Source organism: Clupea harengus, chromosome 11 (genome assembly GCF_900700415.2).
Source record: "Clupea harengus chromosome 11, Ch_v2.0.2, whole genome shotgun sequence".
Classification (NCBI taxonomy): Eukaryota; Metazoa; Chordata; class Actinopteri; order Clupeiformes; family Clupeidae; genus Clupea; species Clupea harengus.
The window spans coordinates 27,808,357-27,829,193 of record NC_045162.1 but is presented as its reverse complement, the minus strand read 5'-3'; the positions used below and the strand labels follow the sequence as shown (position 1 = coordinate 27,829,193).

The window sequence follows — 20,837 nt, the reverse complement described above, 5'->3', positions numbered from 1 at the left end:
AGGGAAACACAATCCACATCTCACAGCTCCAGCTAGACAAAGGGAGAAACACAATCCACATCTTGAGGATCTTGACCTCAGTGGAGAGTTATTCTAGAAAGTTGTTTATAGAAAGTCTCCATGACAACTATCCGGTCTCCTCCGTTTCTCACTAGCTTATCTCATGACCTGCCAATCCGATCTGCTCCAAAGTGCATGTGGGTTAGGTGTAAAAATCTCCTCTAGTACTCATCCATGTTGAGTCAGGAAACGCTCACCTGTCGAAGGGCAGTGGGTAGGAGATGAGGGTGCTGACGACAGTCTGCAGATGCTGCGTGGCGAGGATGAGGATGGACTGGGCCACGGCCACCTTCACCTGGTCCTCAGAGATCACCTGCATCCTCAGGTGAAGCACCTCCAGAACCTCGGGGACCTGTCGCGGACACATGGAGCAAACTCGAGTCCATTCATCTGCAGGTAAAGTGGGACGTTGTTGTATGGCAAAGGTTGGGTGAAAGGGATATGGAATGACTGGCTTCACTGTGCAGGAGACGGGGTCAGTGTGGAAAAGGAGAATGTAGAACGGTAGAAGTACAGGAGAATGAAGGGAAGCACACAGAACAGCAGGAGGGAACAGTGAGGACGACTAGAGACACAGAGGAGTGGAGGCAGTGGGGGGGTGGGGGGCAGTGGGGGAGTAGTGGGGGGGGGTGGGGGTGGTGGGGGGCGGTGGGGAGTAGTGGGGGGCGGTGGGGAGTAGTGGGGGGCGGTGGGGAGTAGTGGGGGGCGGTGGGGGGCGGTGGGGAGTAGTGGAGTGCAGTGGGGGGTGGTGGGGGGCGGTGGGGAGTAGTGGGGGGCGGTGGGGAGTAGTGGGGGGCGGTGGGGGCGGTGGGGAGTAGTGGGGGGCGGTGGGGAGTAGTGGGGGGCGGTGGGGGGCGGTGGGGAGTAGTGGGGGGCGGTGGGGAGTAGTGGGGGGCGGTGGGGGCGGTGGGGAGTAGTGGGGGCGGTGGGGAGTAGTGGGGGGCGGTGGGGGGCAGTGGAGGAGTAGTCGAGGCGCAGTGGAGGACAGTGGGGGAGGAGTGGGGAGCAGTGGGGAGCAGTGGGGAGGAGTGGGGGGGGTGGGGGAGCAGTGGGGAGCAGTGGGTGGCAGTGGAGGCACAGTGGAGGGCAGTGGAGGAGTAGTGGGGGGGGGGGGGAGTAGTGGAGGCGCAGTGGCGGTGCTGTTTTACCAGGTCCTGCAGGCTGGCCCCTCTGTTCTTCATCAGTGTGTTGAGGATGACGCTGGAGGCCCGTGAGCAGTTGGACTGGGAGTCCACCAGCCCCTCAAACAGCATGAAGAGCAGCGTGCTGAGCTGCTGCTGGGGCAGACGCTTACTGATGATCTGCCACAGGACAGGAGAGACACACACGTCACACACACCGCTCATTCAATCCAACACACAGTCATCTAAAATGACATCTGTGCTGCTCTCACTGCTAAGGTCACAGAAGGCTATACATTGATGAATGCTTTAGAGATTCAGATTCACACAAGCTCAATCCATCTAATCGAAGTTTTAGTATAGTAGAAAATTGTGATGTCAGTAGACTGACCTTAGTGAGCTCTGAGCAGGTTTTATAGAGGACCGAGTGGTCTGGGTTGTCCAGCCTCTCCCGCAGGCTGATCAGGCCCTCGACCGACTCATCTTTGTAGTCCAAGGCAAACCCTGCAGAGGGGGGGGGGGGGGGGGGAACACAACAGGAGGGAGGTGAGACCTCTGAGACTCAACAGGATGAGTCACACAGACCAGCGTCCAATCAAATATCAATCTGAACTGGAGACGAGGGTGAGAGGTCAAAGGAGACTTTCTCACGAAAGGACGTTACATGTTCCCGTTTCACAAAAGAACCACCAGAGGTTTTAACTGAAATCACCATGATAACAATATTTGTATTACAAACATGTCAAACGCATCCTGCCAAAAGGTGCTGACAGCTATATGAGAGTACTATTCCACATGAGATGGACGTGGAGCCCTGCTGCCTGTAAAGAATGTGCTGGCTGGCTGTGTGTGAGCCTCACCCTCGTAGCGTAGCTGGATGTGCAGCAGTGTGTAGATGCAGTCCACGGCCGCCCTCCGCACCAGAGGGACGGGGTCGGTGCAGCGGGGGGCCAGACGCCCCAGCAGGGCGCCCAAGTTGTGGAACGTCACCATGTTCTAGAGTAGAGTGAGACACACACACACACACACACACACACACACACACACACACACATACCCATACCCACACACACACACACACACACAGAGGAGCATAATCCATAGCCACCAGGTCAGAAACACACTAAGATAGACTAAGTGCAGACTCTTTACTATGAATGACAAAAGGGACATGATGAGCTTCAGAACTCTGTGCAGCAAGCTAATAATTCAGTTTAGGGGAAGGCATGAAATTTAGATATTTACATATTATTATTAAATAATATATTATATAGTATTATATACACATATTTTACATTTCACTACATTTGTTGTATGTGACGAATACAAAATAAATAAATACTTGAGAACATTACATATGCTTTATGATGGCCTTGCTTTCTAAGATCCCTGAAACCAAAAAGATGGTCTCTCCATCTTACCTTCACAGTGAGACTGTCCAGGTAGAACTGCAGGACTTCCAGTGTGGTCAGGATGGCCCTCTCTCGCTCATGGTCCAGCCCAGAACTCAACCATCCCTCTATGTGCTGGACGTACCAACAGACCCAAATACAGGGGTGGGAGTAGGGAGGTCAAACACCAGGAGAAACTCTAAAAGGAGAGCGTATAATAATAATAATAATGTGCAGACATAGGAGTGCTCCTTACCTTAAAGACGGTCTGAAGCCCATCTGGACTCAGGTCATGCTCCAACACACTCCTCAACAAGTCATTCAGAGCCCTGAACGTCTCGGAGTACAAGACCTGCAGGTAAATTCAGATTGTGTACAGCGTCAGTGGAATACCCTTTTTCCACAGGCCTAATTGAACCGGTCCATTTACAGTTCAAAGAAGTGAATTGTGATGCAGTGTCCACAGAAAAAACATCTACTCTTTCTACTGTTTGAACCGCAGAGGATTCATCACGATACTAAGAGTAGTTGGAGCCGCGCGGGAACTGCCATCGCTGCAGTGATCCTCCAGCTAAGCAGCACGCAGCAGGGAGCGGAGGACTCTGGGAAACTCTGCTCAGTGTTGCAGCCTAAGAGGAGAATCGTGAATCAGGCCGGTCGCTTCAGAAGCAGTGGACAGGAGGCCAGACCGTGAGCGATTCAGGGGGGTCTGCATAGTAGCGGAGTCTGTGTGTCCACTCTAACGTAGGTATGTCAAAGACACAAAGGGATTGAGGAGTATCCCAACTGCTTGTCTTGTTTATTAGTACTGTATTAACTGAGAATGGAACCCTTTTACCAGTAGCACTAAATAATAATAATAATAATAATTTATTTTATTTGTAATGCACTCTTCATTCAAAAGAATCTCAGAGTGCCGACATATTAGAAACTACTGCTAGTGGCAGGGTTACGAGCTGAACTCCGAGCAGAGAAAAGGGGCTGAGGGGCACAGATCTGTGGTAGCCATGGTTTCTCTCTCACCTCTCTCTGCTGAGGGTCCAGGGCCTCGTCCTCTTTGCCCTTGTCGGGGGTGTCCACCGGAGGCAGGCAGAACACGCCGTCCAGGCAGGTCCGCAGCATCTCGAAGTTCTCATTCTCTGCCAGCTGAGGGTCCAGGTTACTGACAGCCGTGTGTCAAGGACCCAACCGGGATCCAGAGAATGCGATCACAATATCACAACATCAACAATGTCCTGGAGTTCGGTGGGATCATACTGCCATACGCAACACACACTCAGTTCAAACACGACCCCTGCACAGCTCAGTCACTCGGTCCTGATCATCCACACACCTTCCCCTGAGCCCATGACTAGATCAGTCAGGCGAGAGCAACAGCTTTTCAAGGATACACGAGGTTGGCACACGTGGTCATGACAAGGTGGCGCACTGGCGTCCGCATCACGTCAGTGGGCTCTGCTTTGATAAAGTCCTGCAATGACAGTTCAGCATGCTCAGGCGCCTGTGTGACGTCATATCATGACACATCATGACACATCACACTCATAATAGATGACACAGTAGAGTAGCATGGTGGACAGCAGAGGGAGTGTGTGTAGTGGGGAGCAGAGGGAGTGTGTGTAGTGGGGAGTGTGTGTAGTGTGTGGAGCAGAGGGAGTGTGTGTAGTGTGGGGCAGAAAGAGTGTGTGTAGTGGGGAGCAGAGGGAGTGTGTGTAGTGGGGAGTGTGTGTAGTGGGGAGTGTGTGTAGTGGGGAGCAGAGGGAGTGTGTGTAGTGGGGAGTGTGTGTAGTGGGGAGTGTGTGTAGTGTGGAGCAGAGGGAGTGTGTGTAGTGGGGAGTGTGTGTAGTGTGGAGTGTGTGTAGTGGGGAGCAGAGGGAGTGTGTGTAGTGTGGCTCAGACTGAACACTGACCATCATGACGCCCATCAGCTCCTGTTTGCGAGGGAACATGTAGCTCTGGCGGCGCACACATGCACTGACGGCCCTCGCTACCAGACCCACACTCTGGATCAGACTCAGCTTCATGGTCATGTCCTTCAGAGGAGTGGAGGGAAACACACACACGCACATGAACACACACACACACAGCACACAGCACACAGCACACAGCACACAGCACACACACACACACACACACGGACAGCACACAGCACACAGCACACGCACACAGCACACAACACACAGCACACAGCACACAGCACACAGCACACAGCACACAGCACACAGCACACACACACACACACACACAAAGACACACACTAAGACTGTGGAAATGTCACAGTGGCTATCAGAATATCCCCAAGCAAAACAATAAACCATTCAAAATAGAACAGAGTGAAAGGTTGGCCCAAGTGTATTACATTTAAAAATTCATCTAACTACGATTAGACAGCTCACACAAGCTAAATTACATGCCCATTGAGCTGTACACAGTACACCTTAAATGAGCTTATTTTAAAACCAGCACACACACATATAAACATATTAGAAGACAGGAATCCCAATCTGCATCTTGAGTTGGGATTGGTAGAGAGAGGCAGAGCAAGAGGAAGTTGAGAAGATCCCCGCAATCAAGAGGGAGTTCACACAGCGCCAAGTGTAATTGCGTGAATCAGATATGACGACTATCTGAAACCCAACATGGGAGTGAAAAGACCATGAGCTCAGAACACATCATCATTGCAGTGTGATTAGTCAAAAGAAAAAAAGACGATTGAGTTAGTGCGCGGGACCTGGATGAAAACCCCCAGCTTTCTGAACTTCTGGAGAGAAAAAAAAGCCCAACTCTTGGCAGACATGAATGTGTTTGTCTCTCTAACGTGGAGCCCCTGCTGGATCGAGCCCAAACCAGCAGCTTAGCAGCTCTTCAACAAACGCTGACTCCAGAACGCCAGTCATTTGGAGCTAATGACGCTTAAATGGGAGGCCAAGCCAATTAGCACCATTTGAAATAAGGTCTCAGTTTGTTCTAGAAGTTCAGAAAGTGTGGCCCCCTAGAAGTGCCCCGGAGGCAGCAGAGAGGAGCAGGAGAGGAGAGGTGGCATTAGAGCAAGGGGACAGAGAGGTCCTCCGCCTGTGGGGTTCCGCTCACGGTACCTTGGTCTCTACTTTAATCCCCAGAACCTGCACAACATAAAATTAAGAAGGAGTTTAAGGCACTGTTGAACATGTCTCTCATATCAACATGATATCATCTCCTCTTTAGGAACACATAGTGTCGACCAGTTGTTAATACCAGTATTAGCTATTGTTAGTCAGTCAGTAACTCAGTGACAATGATGTTTACTTGCATGGTAAATAAGAATAGTACTTAGCAACCAACACATTTCCTAAAGTTGACTTTTAATTAAAGCATCTGAAAATTGCTGCAAAAGTGTATATTTTGAGCCAGTCTGACAGCAAAGTGAGTACTATTTGAACATAAATGAATTAAAACCAGATGATGACTGCAGCATTAGCGGTAAGAAACTGAATTATCGTTTAAAAGTGTGTTTTTGACTGGCAGAGCTCTCTCAGCTTCACAAATTTGACATGGTACTCAGTTCTGGCACCAAACATATGAAGTCTGAACTGCACATGACCAATTCACCACAGTAACCAAAACCCTATGCTGATTAGCCACACTCAGGCATAATTGAAACCAGCCGATGGGAAACAAAAGTTTTGACACCAAAATAGCCAATGCTAACCGAAGCTAATTGGTGTTGGAGGTTAAAACCGACTCCTCTGCATTAGTCAATTCAACTACCAACTGCTATTAGTTAACTTCAACTGCACGGCCCAGAGCTGGCCCAGAGCTGGCCCAGAGCTCTCAATTCATACTTCTGTGAAACTGAGAGGCTTCATAGATATGTGAGAAGACAGTTTTAGAGGCTTTCGCCAGGAGGATGAATGTAACAATGAAAACCACAGCCAGCAGTTTTCCATAACCACAGACGCACACGCACACGCACACACACACTCTCTCCTACACTTACAGAGGTCATGAAATGAGAAAGGAGCGCTTCAGTCAGTGAAAGTTCACTGGTAAAAATGGAAAACAACGACTTCAATGACCTTTCAAGTCGTACACCACAATCATTACAAAGTCTGTCCAAAAAAGCTTTTTACTGGAGACATTGTGTCACTCTTGCATGAATGCACAGTCTCTTCAAATTTGCCAGACTGCCTCGTGGCCACCCGGCGGCGGTCCGTTGGTAAGGGTTAAGTGGACGCGGGCGGTGCACCGAAGGAACTGCCACACGTGTCGGCATCGGCCCGCTCTGCCCGGCAAATATTCCACTGTGAGGCGGCGCGCTGAGTGTCATGAGCCCCAGTGACATGAGGTCATCCCTGCGGACGCCAGCTCGCGGCTCGCCTCGGCCTGTGCCTGCTGCTCTGACGGGCAGTGGAAACGGGCCGGCTCAGCCACGGGCTTCGCCACAGATATTTGGATTGTTCTCAGCGCCCGTTAGGAAACTATTACGGCTCGCAGCGAAAGAGCAGCGTTTCGCACCGGTCAGGAGGGACTACCTCACAGAGACTGTTTGTGTCAGGCTCAATAAACAAACCCCTCTCGCTAGAATGGCAGATTTAATGGAGTGTGATCGCAGTGTTTAGAAATACTAGCTATGGCTAATTAACCTGCTGCATTTCGAGAGGGACCTCAGCCTTCAGAGGGGCCCACCCCAGTGCACTGTGGGACATGGAGTTCTTTTTCCAAACCCCATACCTTAGTGTTGAAGTGCTTGCTGATGCTCTTGAGGATGTCAGAGTCGATGCGGGTGAGGATCTGGTCCTCAGGGGCGTGCAGGGCCACGTAGCCATAGCACAGGATCAGAGTGCTCTTCATCTTCTCCACGTCCACCTCGTTCTTGTCCTGGAACACCACAACACCCCAGTCAGCCAGCCCAGCCCAGCGCTGATCTCATTACGTCTGATTAACTTAACAATCAGGAATGAAATCTAGTGCCTTGGTGTTTTCACCAGGTCTAAAACAATCAGGAATGTAATCTAGTGCCTTGGGGTTTTCACCAGGTCTGAAAGAATCAGGAATGTAATCTAGTGCCTTGGTGTTTTCACCAGGTCTAAAACTGGACTTCAACAAATCTCTTCTACAACACCCTCCTGGGGCAGGACAATACTATGCTGTCATTTGCTTAAATGGGTAGCAAAACAAACAAGTGTTCATTTTTCTTTTTGTTTATTTTTTCCTCTCCTCCATATCAGCCAAATCAATGTGTTGCGTACTTTGAGCAGACCAAAGATCCCAGAGGACTTTTTGAAGGCATCAGATTTCCCAAACTCTTCCAGCTTCGCCAAAGCGGCATCAAGATGGTTGCTGGCACAAAGCCCGATTCCCATCGCAACTCCCTGCGAAAGCAATTACAACACAACACAAGATCTCAATGTATGCCTCAACAACCACACTCTTGATTACTGATGCAACATAAAGAGGTTATTATATTCAATTTATGATGAAGATGTTCTGAAACTAGGGATTAACTTGAGACAAACGACAGCTCTTAAAAACAGACAAGGCTGTGTTTGAAAATTCACTGAAAAGTAACTGCATTTGCGGTCACAAGACTTCTTGGGCAACTGGGTTTAAGGAAGCACGTTGGATGTTATTCAGAGATAGCCGATGTTGACAGGAAATTGCACTGCATGTCACATCAAACCACTCAAAGACAGTGAGTTTCACTACGAGAGTATAGTCTGGGGCACACTATAGGCAGAGGGGCCTTCACCTCTCTCTCTATGTTGTCATGGTGACGTGCATTGATGAGGACCTCCTGCAGCTGCTTCTTGACCAGGTCTCTGTTGAAGCACTGCTGAAGGGTCATCCCTATACACCTGTACAGGAAACTCTGGACAAACACAGCGCAGCGCAGCGCAGTCACAAACATGCTCTCAACTAAATACATTCATCTTGTATAAAACTGTGAATTTAAAAAGGTATATAAAGCAACTGTATACACTAATGCCCGTTATCTTTGAATTCTACACTACATATTAAAAGTGAATTCATTTTCACAGCAACAGTGTGATTGTGTTTTTATGGTTGTGTGTGTTTGAAAATGGATCACACTAAGGGCTCCGATTTCATCGATGGGCAACGAGGTTCATTTGGTTAACTTCGTAACATGAGCAAGATTCTAAGTGGAGCGTTCCGTGTATAAATGAGTTCCTTCAAACAACAAGTCTTTCCATGAAACTCCTAAATGATTTCATGTCGGGCAGACCTTCCGCACAAGAACCTTGGTCTCCTCTGGTGCAAACCACTCCGCTCACGACCAGAAACTGTAGAGCAATTATTGAGCTCCGTGTGAATGTTAATAAGGTATGGTCGAATCATTGTGGTTGGCTGATAAAGAATGACTGTGTAAACCTTTATGGTGAAAACTGATGGTACCGGCACAGAGTATAGAATGGCCCTATAGAACCCCAGTGACTGACCTATAGGCCCTATAGAACCCCTTAAATGACCTATAGGCCCCATAGAACCCATTGACTGACCTATAGAACCCCATTGACTGACCTATAGGCCCCATAGAACCCCTTAAATGCCCTATAGAACCCCATTGACTGACCTATAGGCCCCATAGAACCCCTTAAATGACCTATAGACTCTATAGAACCCAGTGACTGACCTTCTCCTCAAGGTAGTGGTTGTAGGTGGAGAGATACCGTGTCGCTTCAATGGCCAGCTGACAGCTCCACTTGTCATCAGCTATGGCCACCAGGGTTTTGGACAAGAGCTTGAAACAAAAACGTATATCTTCACCACCACCATCACACATAGAAATGCTAAGTCCTTCCGAGTTTTTTTCATTTCATTTTATATAATGTATTAATTAGTTAGTTATGAATATTATTATATAGTTGATGAATGACAATGAATACTATTACTGAGTTATGAATAACATTTGTAAAGCAATAGGCTTATACAGTAATTCAACCACAAGATTGCCAAAGTGAGAGTAGAAAGAAAACCATCTGATATATACTTTGCCTTACAAACTATACAAACCCACCTGCAATATACTTTCTTCCCAGTTATACTGGTCTATAGTGTCAGGAGAGGATTCTATCAGAGAGAGACAGGAAAATTGAGAACATGAAAAAGAGACAGCCTGACAAAATAGATCATAAAGATTGCTGCTGAAGAATAAACAGCACATTGTGTGGTCCAGCAGCACATAAAAGTCAACATAACTCAGAACAAGCGATTACATTCAGTGGAACGTTACCCAAGGGGCAAGATGTGCACTTTCACAAGGGGATTACAACATAGCCAAAAGTGAGAGAAGTTTTTCCTCTAAAGAAATATATGCCGTGGTGGACTTGTAAAATGCCATTTCTTATAACATCCCATTAGCGGAAGTGTTGTGGTAGAGAAAAAGGGGCTCAATTAATTTACTAAAGATCCATTTTTATGGAAAGCATAGAAATACCTCCAAACTATCAACCGCCATGAAATAAATGCGATGTCAAAAAGCTTTCAGAGTCAGTATTGGAGTAGATGGAAGACTGAGTGGGCCATAAACCCAGGGTTCAGATCAGTTCTGAGTCGGCCCAGTCTGTCTCTGGCAGCGCTGCTGGTGGCCCGGGAGACTCACCCTCCAGCAGAGTCAGGAGCGGGGGGATCTCCTGCTGCCACACCTGCTCCGCACTGGGGTGGATGTTGGGAGAGAGAGCGTCCAGCAGGCTGAGAGACGGAGCGCCGTGGCCACGCCAGCGGAAGGGGAAGGCAGCGTTCACCTGGGACAGATCACATTAAACATTTACAAACCACCAGCAGCAGCAGCAGCAAGGGCTTTTAATACAGCACTCTTAAACAATAAGCAATTAATTATACAAAGTAAAGGAAAAACATTATTTATTAATGGTCTGTTATGGAAGAATATAATCTAACAATCTCAGGTTTGTAGTTTTGAAAAGGAGGCCTGTTCTAAAAAGGTGAAAAGGAACAGAGGAACCATGAGGATCTCGGTACTCAGGAGAAGATATAGTTCTGGCCCAAAGGAACCATGAGGATCTCATTACTGAGGAGAAGATATAGTTCTGGCCCAAAGGAACCATGAGGATCTCGGTACTCAGGAGAAGATATAGTTCTGGCCCAAAGGAACCATGAGGATCTCATTACTGAGGAGAAGATATAGTTCTGGCCCAAGACCAACTCTTTAGGGACAGCAGCACAGTTAGTTCCAATAGTGAACATAGTGTGCAGTTTGTGTGTGTGTGTGTGTGCGTGTGCGTGTGTGTGTGTGCGCGTGTGAGCATGTGTGTGTGTGTGTGCGTGTGTGTGCGTGTGAGTGCGTGTGAGTGCGTGTGTGTGTGCGTTCTGATACAGTGAGTATGTCTGCTGAGGCTGCATATAAAGGTTTAAACAAAGCTGCATGGCATCACTTCCTGAAGGCACAAACTTCATTCATGTCCAGGGGACTAATGCGGTGTGAGGAGCGTCTGCTGGCTTACCAGGAGCCTGATCATCAGGACGTAGGGGGACGGGAGGTTGGTGCCTGTGGGGGGAGACAGAGCAGAGCCGGGGCAAACTCAGGGGAACACTCTCAGGGGACACACCAATCTAAAGGCATTACAATTAACGAGTAAATGATTACCAACTGCAGCGCGCTCACAGAGAGGCCTAGCTTAATCATCGTCTCCTCCAAAAGAAACGATTATGGCTTACAGTTCAGGACCCCGCGCACATTATTTCAGTGATAAATATGGCTTTTCATTCAACTAATTAAAAGCAGACACGTCTGGCCCGGCGAATGGGCCTTTAATGAAAACAAAATGTCTGCGGCTGCGAGCTACTTCCAGCGGGCCGGGTGGAAAAAGAGCGCCTGGCCGCTCTGAAAGCGCTGACGTGTCGAGACTGCAGCCACGCTCAAGGCTGTTTACAGTTTACACCCTGGGCACGGGCGCAGGCCTGGCCTGGAGCCGCAGGAGTGGAAAAGCCCTCGTCACGGCGACGCACACTCATTATGACATCACCGCCGCCGCCGAGGCTACCTGGGGCGCTGAAGTCGATGGTGAAGTTGAGCTCCTGGGCCGCTCGTTTCTTTCTGGCCAGCAGGATGAGGCTCTTGCAGAGGGGCGTGGTGGCATTGGAATACTGTGCCGGAGTCAAGTAGCCAATCAGCATTGGCCACAACACCTATGGAGACCCATAAAGAAAAAAATGAAATAAAATGGGAAAGGTTAATCATCTGGAAATAAGTAGTTTTTGTGAACAAATACTCCATGCCGGTTTTATGAAGCACGTGAAATGGAGAACCAGAAAGAAGAACAGAAATGGTGAGAAATTACGGGTCCATCTCTTTTTTTCCGGGAGATGAAAAAGTACACCTTATAAAATGCAACAGCTACCATTTGTCTGTAGCCGAGACGAGTGCAACAAACATGGAGATATTTCAGCAGCTTGTAAACCATGAGAGGAGACATCTTGGCAACATCAGTGCAGTACGTGTTGGTGTTGGGAGCGCCGCTGGAAAAAGGGCTCATATCTCCTGACTGCTGCTGCTGTACTTGGCTGTCAGGATGAGGCCGCCGTATGCCCAGTGCTTCCTGAGATCATCCATTACTGCGGGAGCGGGAGCACTGATGGAGCCCTGAGCCTGCACTAGATCTGTGGGAAAGCTGAACCCTCTCCCCTAAACTGCTCAGCGGGAGAGGCCTACACACAGGAGAGAGATGAGGACTTCTGGCCCTGCTGGCTGATTTATAAATGTATCTTTCTTCAGATGACGCTTTTGTCAGCGATGTCCTGAGTGTATTCCTAAAGCACATACACTCTTACCGTCAGCAAGGAAGACAGAGATTGGGGGAAATCGGAAGCATGAGAGATGGTCAAGCGATGTTGTGTTTCTTCGCCCCAAATTCAATGACCTCACGGGTGACATGCACATGTAACATGATATTGGTTGATTGACAGTGGTACAGTGGTAGAGAAGTCGTTTAGTAATCAGAAGGTTGCTAGTTCGATTCCCTGTCGAAGCGTCCTTGAGCAAGACACTGAACCCCTAATTGCTCCTGATGTGCAGTGTGCCATCAGTGTAAATGTAAAATGTAAAATGTGTATACATTGTAAGTCGCACATATGTAAGTCGCTTTGGATAAAAGCGTCTGCTAAATGACTAAATGTAAATGTTCAAGTGCAGCTATTCAGTGGCTCAGATATGCAGGAGAACCACAACAAGCCCCATACAGACCCACCAAACATAGTCCATGCACCGCTTTGTAAAGTGAAACATAGAAATGCATGTGGTACTATCCAATTCATATGACATAGCAGGTATGAATAGGGACTGAACCTGTTCATTTAGGGCAGTTTGTCCAATGCCATCAGTAGAGCTCCAGCAAGGCACATTTAAAATAAGACCATTCGGAGAGCAGAGGGGTGATACTACAGTGTGTGGAGAGTTTTGGAGACTCACGTCAGTCAGGCGTCCCACCGTGGTGGTGAACAGGTGCAGGGTGTTGTCACACATGCTCCTCAAGGCCTCGTTTTTCACCTCCTCTGGATCTGTGGGGCGCTGTCCACGCTACAACCAACAGGAAGCCAGAGGTCAAAGGTCAAAGGGCACATATCTAAATGAAGAACTGAGAGGTTGTGACGGAGCGGCGAGGAGGAAACAGACTCACATAGAACGTGTCTGGGAGAGCACAGTGCTGAACTATGAAGCGCACCAACAGATCTCCCCCGTCCAGCTCCAGGTAGCCGTGGTGAGCCATGGCACTGATCACCTGAACCACCATTTTCTTCACCTTAGGAGGGATTCATACACACACACAAAAAAGATTAACTTTTTCCTGACCAGAAATTCACACTGAGAAACACATACACCACAAACACATACAGGCTCATTACATTGTTGCACCAAACACACCCGCCTACTAGGGGTGGGAATCTCTTGGCACCTCACGATTCGATTCGATTCCGATTCAGAGGTCAACGATTCGATTCTAAACCGATTCTCGATTCTAAACCGATTATCGATGATCAATTCTAAACCGATAAAACGATTATCGATGCATCTCGATTTTTAAAACATTTGAGTTTGCTACTCAGAGTCTCAAATCACTTCCTACTTTGTGTTTGATAATTAAAGAAAATCAACAGATCTATTTTTTATTAGAGAAAAAGTGTGTCCTTGTCACAATTATGACTTTCTATGAACAATGCAATAATCGATGCAGCTTGCATTTCAACACAAAATGAATGTGTAAAAAAAAAAAAAAAAATATTATTTTTTTTTTTATTTTATAAAAAAATCGTTTATGAACTTTTCTGAATCGAAACAGAATCGTTCTAGAGAGAATCGAGAGAAATCGAAAAATCGACAATTCTGTTCATATCACCCACAAAACCATGTTAGCCTCTGCATTTTATCGGTGTATTGAAACTTGAAGAAGCTATGCAGAATACAAATGTCTTTCAATCAAACAAGTCGAATACCTGGTTTGTTAGTCATAAAAACCAGGAAGGTTAATAGGCAACGACTAGAGGACAACAATTAATACAATTAAAGCCCAACAAAACCGTATAAATATTGCATTCAACACTGGACATGGGCTTGCTGCATTACCTTATTGCTGTGGTCTGCCAGTGGCTGTCGGATGCTTGCCAGAATGAGCAGTTTCTTGCTCTCCATGATGGATGCTGAGGGAAGAGGGTGAATCAGCACAGAAGCGTTGCTGCATCACATACAACACACACACAGAAACTAACGCTGATCTACACACAGAGAGATTGAGGCTTTCCAGCACATCTACAATATCACAATATTGAGCATATCAGCCTTGTGTCAGAGTGACTCAGCAGAAGCAGCAGTCAGCAAGGCATCGGGCCGGCCTGAGGCAGCACGACGGCAGGGGGGGGAGATGGGCAGCGCTGTGGTGCCTGTGGCTCTTACTGGAAGAGTTGATGAGGTGTCTGAGGACCGCCAGAGATCCAACGCGGTTCCTCTCGTTACTGTTCTCCAATTTCTGCAGAACAAACACCAGCAGCCTGTCAGGGAAGGTGTTGGCTGGAAAACAAAAAGGAGAAAAAAAAAGAGTCAAAACATCACCTCAGATATCACGAAGCAGGGCTTCTACAAGCTACGCATGTCGGCTTTTTTGTTGTTGTCATTTTTGTTGTTGAAAAAACACCAGTCATACACCAGACTTCTAAAGCAAAATGAGAATGCTTCTCTTCTCAATTTCCCTATGATTTCTTTCCATCTTCCCACGGGTGTTTTTGACACTTTGTTCAGCTTTTCACTGGGCTAGAAATAATGAAAAAAAAAAAAATGAAGACTGAAAACCCTCCTTTCATCCTGCTGTCAGAGTTACATCACTGTTGCAGGTCTGTAAAAACAATCCCATTTCTCACTGACTAGAACTACATCTCAACACCAAACAGAAGCTCTGGGCTATAACCAAAGCATGAAGAGCTCTTTAGACTCCCAGACATTCCATATGGCTTAAATGTGTTGCTAGCAGACCATAACTCCCTGTTGAGTGTGGACTCTGTTTCTACTGAGTGTCACCTGAGAGAACACATGCATTACCCCAATGTGCCTGTGGCGACTGTGCGTCCAGACTACTGAGGCCTAACTCAATCCTCCTCACATGACTGCAGGATTACTGCCCTGGTCAACTGATTTTGATTGAGCATAGAGGACGCCCTTTATCCAAAGGACAGAAATGAAGATGAAGATGAAGACGTGTGTCCTCAGGTCAGAGCCTACCCAGAATACTGAAGCATCGTAAGACCTCATTGTGGTTCTTCACCGTTGGAGGGTTACTGTAGTCGATGGGCGCACAAATCTGGAATGGGAAAGATGAGGGAAGAATAGTAACCAGCCAAGGAGAGGGATGGTTTCATTCACAAAAGAAGCTTTACAGGCAGATAAGTCAGAAACCCGTCCAAATAACAGGGTCATGTTCTGAGCAAGTTGATTAAACTTATCAGATGTACCTCTAGGATCAAGGATCTAAGATCTGAGAGGAACCTTCTTGCCCTGTCGATATCTCACCAGAGGTTCAGAGACTAACATTTCCATTCAGCTCTAGATCAGCTCACTCCTACATCTCCACTCAGCTCTAGATCAGCTCACTCCTACTCTCACATTTCCACTCAGCTCTAGATCAGCTCACTCCTACTCTCACATTTCCACTCAGCTCTAGATCAGCTCACTCCTACGCTCACATCTCCACTCAGCTCTAGATCAGCTCACTCCTACTCTCACATTTCCACTCAGCTCTAGATCAGCTCACTCCTACGCTCACATCTCCACTCAGCTCTAGATCAGCTCACTGCTACGCTCACATCTCCACTCAGCTCTAGATCAGCTCACTCCTACGCTCACATCTCCACTCAGCTCTAGATCAGCTCACTCCTACGCTCACATCTCCACTCAGCTCTAGATCAGCTCACTCCTACTCTCACATCTCCACAACCATTGACAGGAAGCGAATCAGTGAACACCTGATGCCCTGTTTAGAAACGATACACATCCTCAGCCTATGTCAACATTTAAAATTGCAATATTGAACGATATTCAAATTGTAAATCAAATTGTAATATTACAAGATAAACAATGGAGTGTTGCGCATAGACAATGATTTGCAATGTAGATGAGTTTAAAGTCTCAAAAGAAAAGTACATAACAGTCCGATTGACAGCCCAGCGCAGTGACACAGCCCTGAAACCCTGCAGTGGTGTATGACGGGACGCAGACAGCGAGTGGGTGTGGTGGGGCTGTAACAGGTAGGGGTCTGATGTGGTCAGTGCCGTTTACTCCACCTGCTGGTGCAGAGCCAGGAGCAGGCTGTCCAGCTGAGTCTCCAGCACCCGGCTCCCCATGCTTACAGAAGCATCTAGAATCTGGCACAGACTCTGAAAGGACACAATACACCACCAGTTTATCATTAACACACAGAGAGGCCCAGAAAGCCAGCAACATGTCATCAAGAGGAGAGAGACGAGGGTGAACCTCTACCTTGCTGATGATGTAATGCTCGGGGATCTTCTTGTAGAGAGAGAGGATCGTGGGTATGAGTTTGGGCAGCTGCTCCTCCAGCTTATCATGGGCCATCAGGTGACTCATGGACCCCAGAGCTTCCGCCACAGTCAGACGCAGCTGGAGCACACAACACAGTCAGACGCAGCTGGGGCACACAACACAGTCAGACGCAGCTGGGGCACACAACACAGTCAGACGCAGCTGGAGCACACAACACAGTCAGACGCAGCTGGAGCACACAACACAGTCAGGTTTCAAGGTGTCTTAGCCCAGTCCGCTCAGCTGCCTATCTGTGCGGCTGACTCTATATCCCACACATCCCGGGGGAATCAGGAGTATAGCTCCAGCCCCAGCCCCACTGTGGCTTTGAGTTTTGAAACATCAACACAGGGTCCATGACACTACATTTTAACTTGGTCTTAGCACGTACCATAGCAGATACTTTGTTAAAGACCTGTTCCTGAACAGGTATCACCCCTTAGACTAAATATAGGGGAAAAGAATGTTACTTCAAATATTTTACAAAATGCATGAACAATTCAAACCCAATGACCAACATGTTAAGGGGTATAAAACAGAAAGGTGGTCCTCCAATGGTATCATTATTCCCGTATTTTAAATTCAGTTTAAAATCTGAGGAAGCTCTAGAAAATGAAACAGCACACTGTAGTGTGAGCTAATTTTGGACACTGCAGGAAGACTGATCAGGGGCCTGCCAGCAGGCATTCCGTGACTTCTATTTGTACAAAAGAAAAGCCTTTGAGCACAAACTGGATTAGCCTTAATTGGTGCTGTGCTCTTCCTCGTTAAGGGTACCTTGGGCTCTCTGCTCTGAAGCCAGTTGCAGAAGAGGATGTCGTAGGAGGCGTAGATCTCGCTCGAGAAAGTGTCCTTGCGCACCGTGGGATCCGGGGCTTTGTCTAAGTTGGCCAGGTACTCCAGAATGCTCTCGCTGAAGTGGGAGAGTGCTGTGACAGAAGGGGAGAATGCACAGGTACCCTCAGTTGAACTCAGACTCACTTCAATCCACAGGTGTGTAATGTGCACGCAGGGAGATAACATAAGACACAACACAGGTGTCATAACATGAGCAAAAGTAAAACGTTTTTTTTTTTTTTAAAGGACAACCCTGCCCAATGACTGAATAAACTCATGGTGACTCAGGAAACCTTTAAACGAGTATCATCATGTTCACTCACCAGAAGAGAACACCCACTTCATATTGTCTTGTTTAGCCATGCCCAGCATCGGCAGCATGGTGCCCAGAATGGCATTGAGGAAGGGAACCATGCCATAAACTAGAAGAAAATGAGATTTCTACATCTTAGCACACGCTAAATACACATGCTAAATACACATTTATGAGCATTCTGCTTCAGACAGACCACATACAGTGCATACTGTTCTCACACAGATAATGCATAAAGCTACTTTATGAGTGATCACTCAAAATACTTCAACTAGCTGTCTTTACATTCTTACAGCATCACTATAACAGAATGATTTCTGGGATTCTCTTGAGATCTGTAAAAACAATCTAAATGAGATGAATGTAGTTCAATTAGTATAAAACCAGTCTTTAACCCAGTGAATGTTTCAGCAATCATTCAACACTGAGCATGACATCTTAAGTCAATCCATTTAGCATGGCACTGTGTCTAGAAAAAAGGCTACAAACATGTTATCTGCTTTTGAACACAAACTGTTAAAAGGATAGGTTGCATATCTCACCGTTAGAATCAGAGAGACTGGCTAATGTTTGGACCACAAAGAAATGCGGTAGGACCCCTGGTTGGAACTTGCTTAGGATCTCCTCCATTATATCATTGATGTGTTTGTTACCAACAGCAACCAGAATGTTGCTAGCTGCCTGTTGCCAATCTGGAACCACTTCCTGAAAGGAGGAAAGATACCACAGTTCAGATAATGACATTAGAAACTCTTAATATTATGTCAATGAATATAGAGAAGCTTTGTTTTGAACAGATCATTCCATAAGTGTATCTGTTATTAATGACAGGCAAAAGCTTTCAAGGTGGGGTTCTCTCACCTTTGACCTTGTCATTTCATCTGAGGCCAGAGAAATGATGCTCTTGATTCTGGGGTAACTGATCTCATTGATCTTGCTTTTCACCACAAGCTCAATAGTCTGTAGTATGACAACTCTATGTCCAACAATGAGCTGGGGAAAGAGTGAAGGGAACAACTCTTGTCATTCAGGTGAGACTGGCTTTGGGATCTTGCATCACCCTGAAGGGGTTTGCCAAATCAGACATCTGAGGATGTAACTTTAGTCACACAGCTTCATCACATGCTTAGCATCGTAGGTTAGGCCTAAGTGTTTCGTCACACACTTCACAGTCTTCATCCACAGAGCAACAGAGTGACAGCAATCTCACTGGCAGCTGATCCCACTACTGCCGGATTTCCTGTTTTGCCCTGATACAGGCCACAGATCACATGACACCATGTGACCTAATTCATAAAAACCACAACATCACCATGACAAGAGAGAACAGCATAAGGCATCTCCCCCTGCCTATGGTCTATCGCAATGTGATCAATCAATTACAGAAGACGCCGCTTGCATGTGCAGGAGAGGGACAGAGTTTATACAGCATGTTCTACAGGTCTATGCCGATCATACAATGGGCTCCGCATAATATCTGCACATATGGGCTACACACACTGTACAATATTTACAGCTCCTTATAATAAATGACTGTCAACAAGACAGCAGTGTTCCTTTAGAACCTCTGGTTGCAGTCACCAACCTTAGGGTGCTTCACCAGGTAGTCCTGGCACATGGAGAGTACCCTCTCTGGCTGCTGGTTGCCCAGGGTCAGTATGGACTTCCGAACCTGCTCCTGCACGAATGAGTCTTTATCATTAGCAGCATCCAGCAACGCCAGGGTCACCTCTGGGTAAGATAAACACAGACAGAGAAGTCATTCACCTGAGCAAAGGCTTAACCTCACTTTATTGTCAAACATATGGTTAGAATGCAAAGGTGGTGGTTCTAAAACAACAATAATCCGTGGGTCACCTGTGGATGACAATTTTTGAAGACTAGTCACTAGTCTAGGACACAGGAACATCAATCCCGACTAAAAGTTGTGCTGTTACATGTAGGAAGGATATTAATTTCTGACACATGACGACTGGACTCAAAACCAAACACAACCTTAAAGGCTGGTGATACATTCATGGCAAGTGACAACAGTAACAACATAGGTTTACTCACGGTCCACATCCACGTCCTCCATTTGGCCTGTTGAGAGGCTAACAGTGGCGAATTTAGGAATGCATCTAGGAATGACGTTCCCTCTTCTGTTACCTTCCTCTGGATGATAAGAACGTCCAGGTATAGTGATTATCACGGGGTATGCGTTATACTTTCAGCCTCCTTCAGAAATCGACTTTATCAACACCTTAAACACTATTAGGCTAACATACGCGCGACAAATTAAACAAATTACCAAAAAAAAAGGATAGAAATGTCAGACTGTTGAATACCGGTTGTATTATCAAGCTGTCTGTAAGCTACGCAGCTCCACGGTCGGAAGGACAGGTTAGATTACTGCACTTCCTTGTACCATCCAGTGACGTTAACTTGCATGTGCTTCAGATGACCGCTAGCTCGCTATAGCCACACACAACAGTCATAGGCGTTAACAAGGGCTATTTACGCTAGCTTTAAGAACACAATACTCGCCTTACAACCTAAAACAGTCCAACGAATGCAGAACCGAAAACATATTTAATTCAGAGTAAGCTTGTCTGTTCAAATTTACCGTTAACTGTGTAGCTAGCTAGTTCTCTTAGAAGGTGCTACACAATACGAAGTTGATCCGATTCCTCTCTGCAGGCCAGTTCCATAGGGAAAATTGTAAAATTGATGATGACAGCAACACACATATAAGGTCAGTGGAGTGTCATTAATGTTTCGGTATAGCAATGCTATTTCTCAGTCGCTATGATGAAACCGCTGTCATGTAGTGTATGACTGCATACAACATTGCAGGTAAACACGCCTAATCATGTGCTTCTACTCAGTAGGGGCGTAGCGTCGCTGTGTGGGCGTGCCAGACAGACCAGTCCTCCAAACACCAACGAGGAAGGAACTACTGAATAAAGGGGAAAGTATGGTAGTAGGTTAACACCCTCATGTCTATGGGTCTAGATGTCTGAATAAAGGGGAAAGTATGGTAGTAGGTTAATACCCTCATGTTTATGGGTCTAAGATGGCTGATTTAACAATGTATT

The 20,837-nt window shown here is 46.9% G+C and overlaps 1 protein-coding gene across 3 annotated transcripts in view; it reads right to left on the bottom strand.

The window, feature by feature from the left end:
* Positions 1–20,621, bottom strand: part of mroh1 (maestro heat-like repeat family member 1) — a 31,045-nt gene extending 10,424 nt beyond the window's left edge. Inside the window, exons 1-32 of one of the 3 annotated variants that reach the window (XM_031576693.1) lie at positions 20,366–20,621; positions 19,816–19,914; positions 19,346–19,491; positions 18,622–18,753; positions 18,303–18,465; positions 17,771–17,869; positions 17,388–17,539; positions 16,548–16,688; positions 16,352–16,444; positions 15,294–15,372; positions 14,475–14,588; positions 14,148–14,221; positions 13,204–13,326; positions 12,996–13,103; positions 11,572–11,716; positions 11,032–11,075; positions 10,173–10,314; positions 9,588–9,640; positions 9,204–9,311; positions 8,301–8,420; positions 7,801–7,923; positions 7,283–7,429; positions 5,668–5,694; positions 4,483–4,605; positions 3,964–4,043; positions 3,596–3,734; positions 2,829–2,924; positions 2,603–2,707; positions 2,042–2,177; positions 1,573–1,685; positions 1,209–1,361; positions 258–412 (exon numbers count right to left, since the gene is read on the bottom strand). In XM_031576693.1, the coding sequence (XP_031432553.1) occupies positions 258–412; positions 1,209–1,361; positions 1,573–1,685; positions 2,042–2,177; positions 2,603–2,707; positions 2,829–2,924; positions 3,596–3,734; positions 3,964–4,043; positions 4,483–4,605; positions 5,668–5,694; positions 7,283–7,429; positions 7,801–7,923; positions 8,301–8,420; positions 9,204–9,311; positions 9,588–9,640; positions 10,173–10,314; positions 11,032–11,075; positions 11,572–11,716; positions 12,996–13,103; positions 13,204–13,326; positions 14,148–14,221; positions 14,475–14,588; positions 15,294–15,372; positions 16,352–16,444; positions 16,548–16,688; positions 17,388–17,539; positions 17,771–17,869; positions 18,303–18,465; positions 18,622–18,753; positions 19,346–19,491; positions 19,816–19,837 (3,455 nt within the window). In that variant the 5' untranslated portion in view covers positions 19,838–19,914; positions 20,366–20,621. Of the gene's footprint in view, positions 1–257; positions 413–1,208; positions 1,362–1,572; positions 1,686–2,041; positions 2,178–2,602; positions 2,708–2,828; positions 2,925–3,595; positions 3,735–3,963; positions 4,044–4,482; positions 4,606–5,667; positions 5,695–7,282; positions 7,430–7,800; positions 7,924–8,300; positions 8,421–9,203; positions 9,312–9,587; positions 9,641–10,172; positions 10,315–11,031; positions 11,076–11,571; positions 11,717–12,995; positions 13,104–13,203; positions 13,327–14,147; positions 14,222–14,474; positions 14,589–15,293; positions 15,373–16,351; positions 16,445–16,547; positions 16,689–17,387; positions 17,540–17,770; positions 17,870–18,302; positions 18,466–18,621; positions 18,754–19,345; positions 19,492–19,815; positions 20,346–20,365 lie in introns of those variants that run through there. The other 2 variants (XM_031576695.1, XM_031576694.2) reach the window with 2 other exon arrangements.
* Between the last annotated feature and the right edge of the window lie 216 nt (positions 20,622–20,837).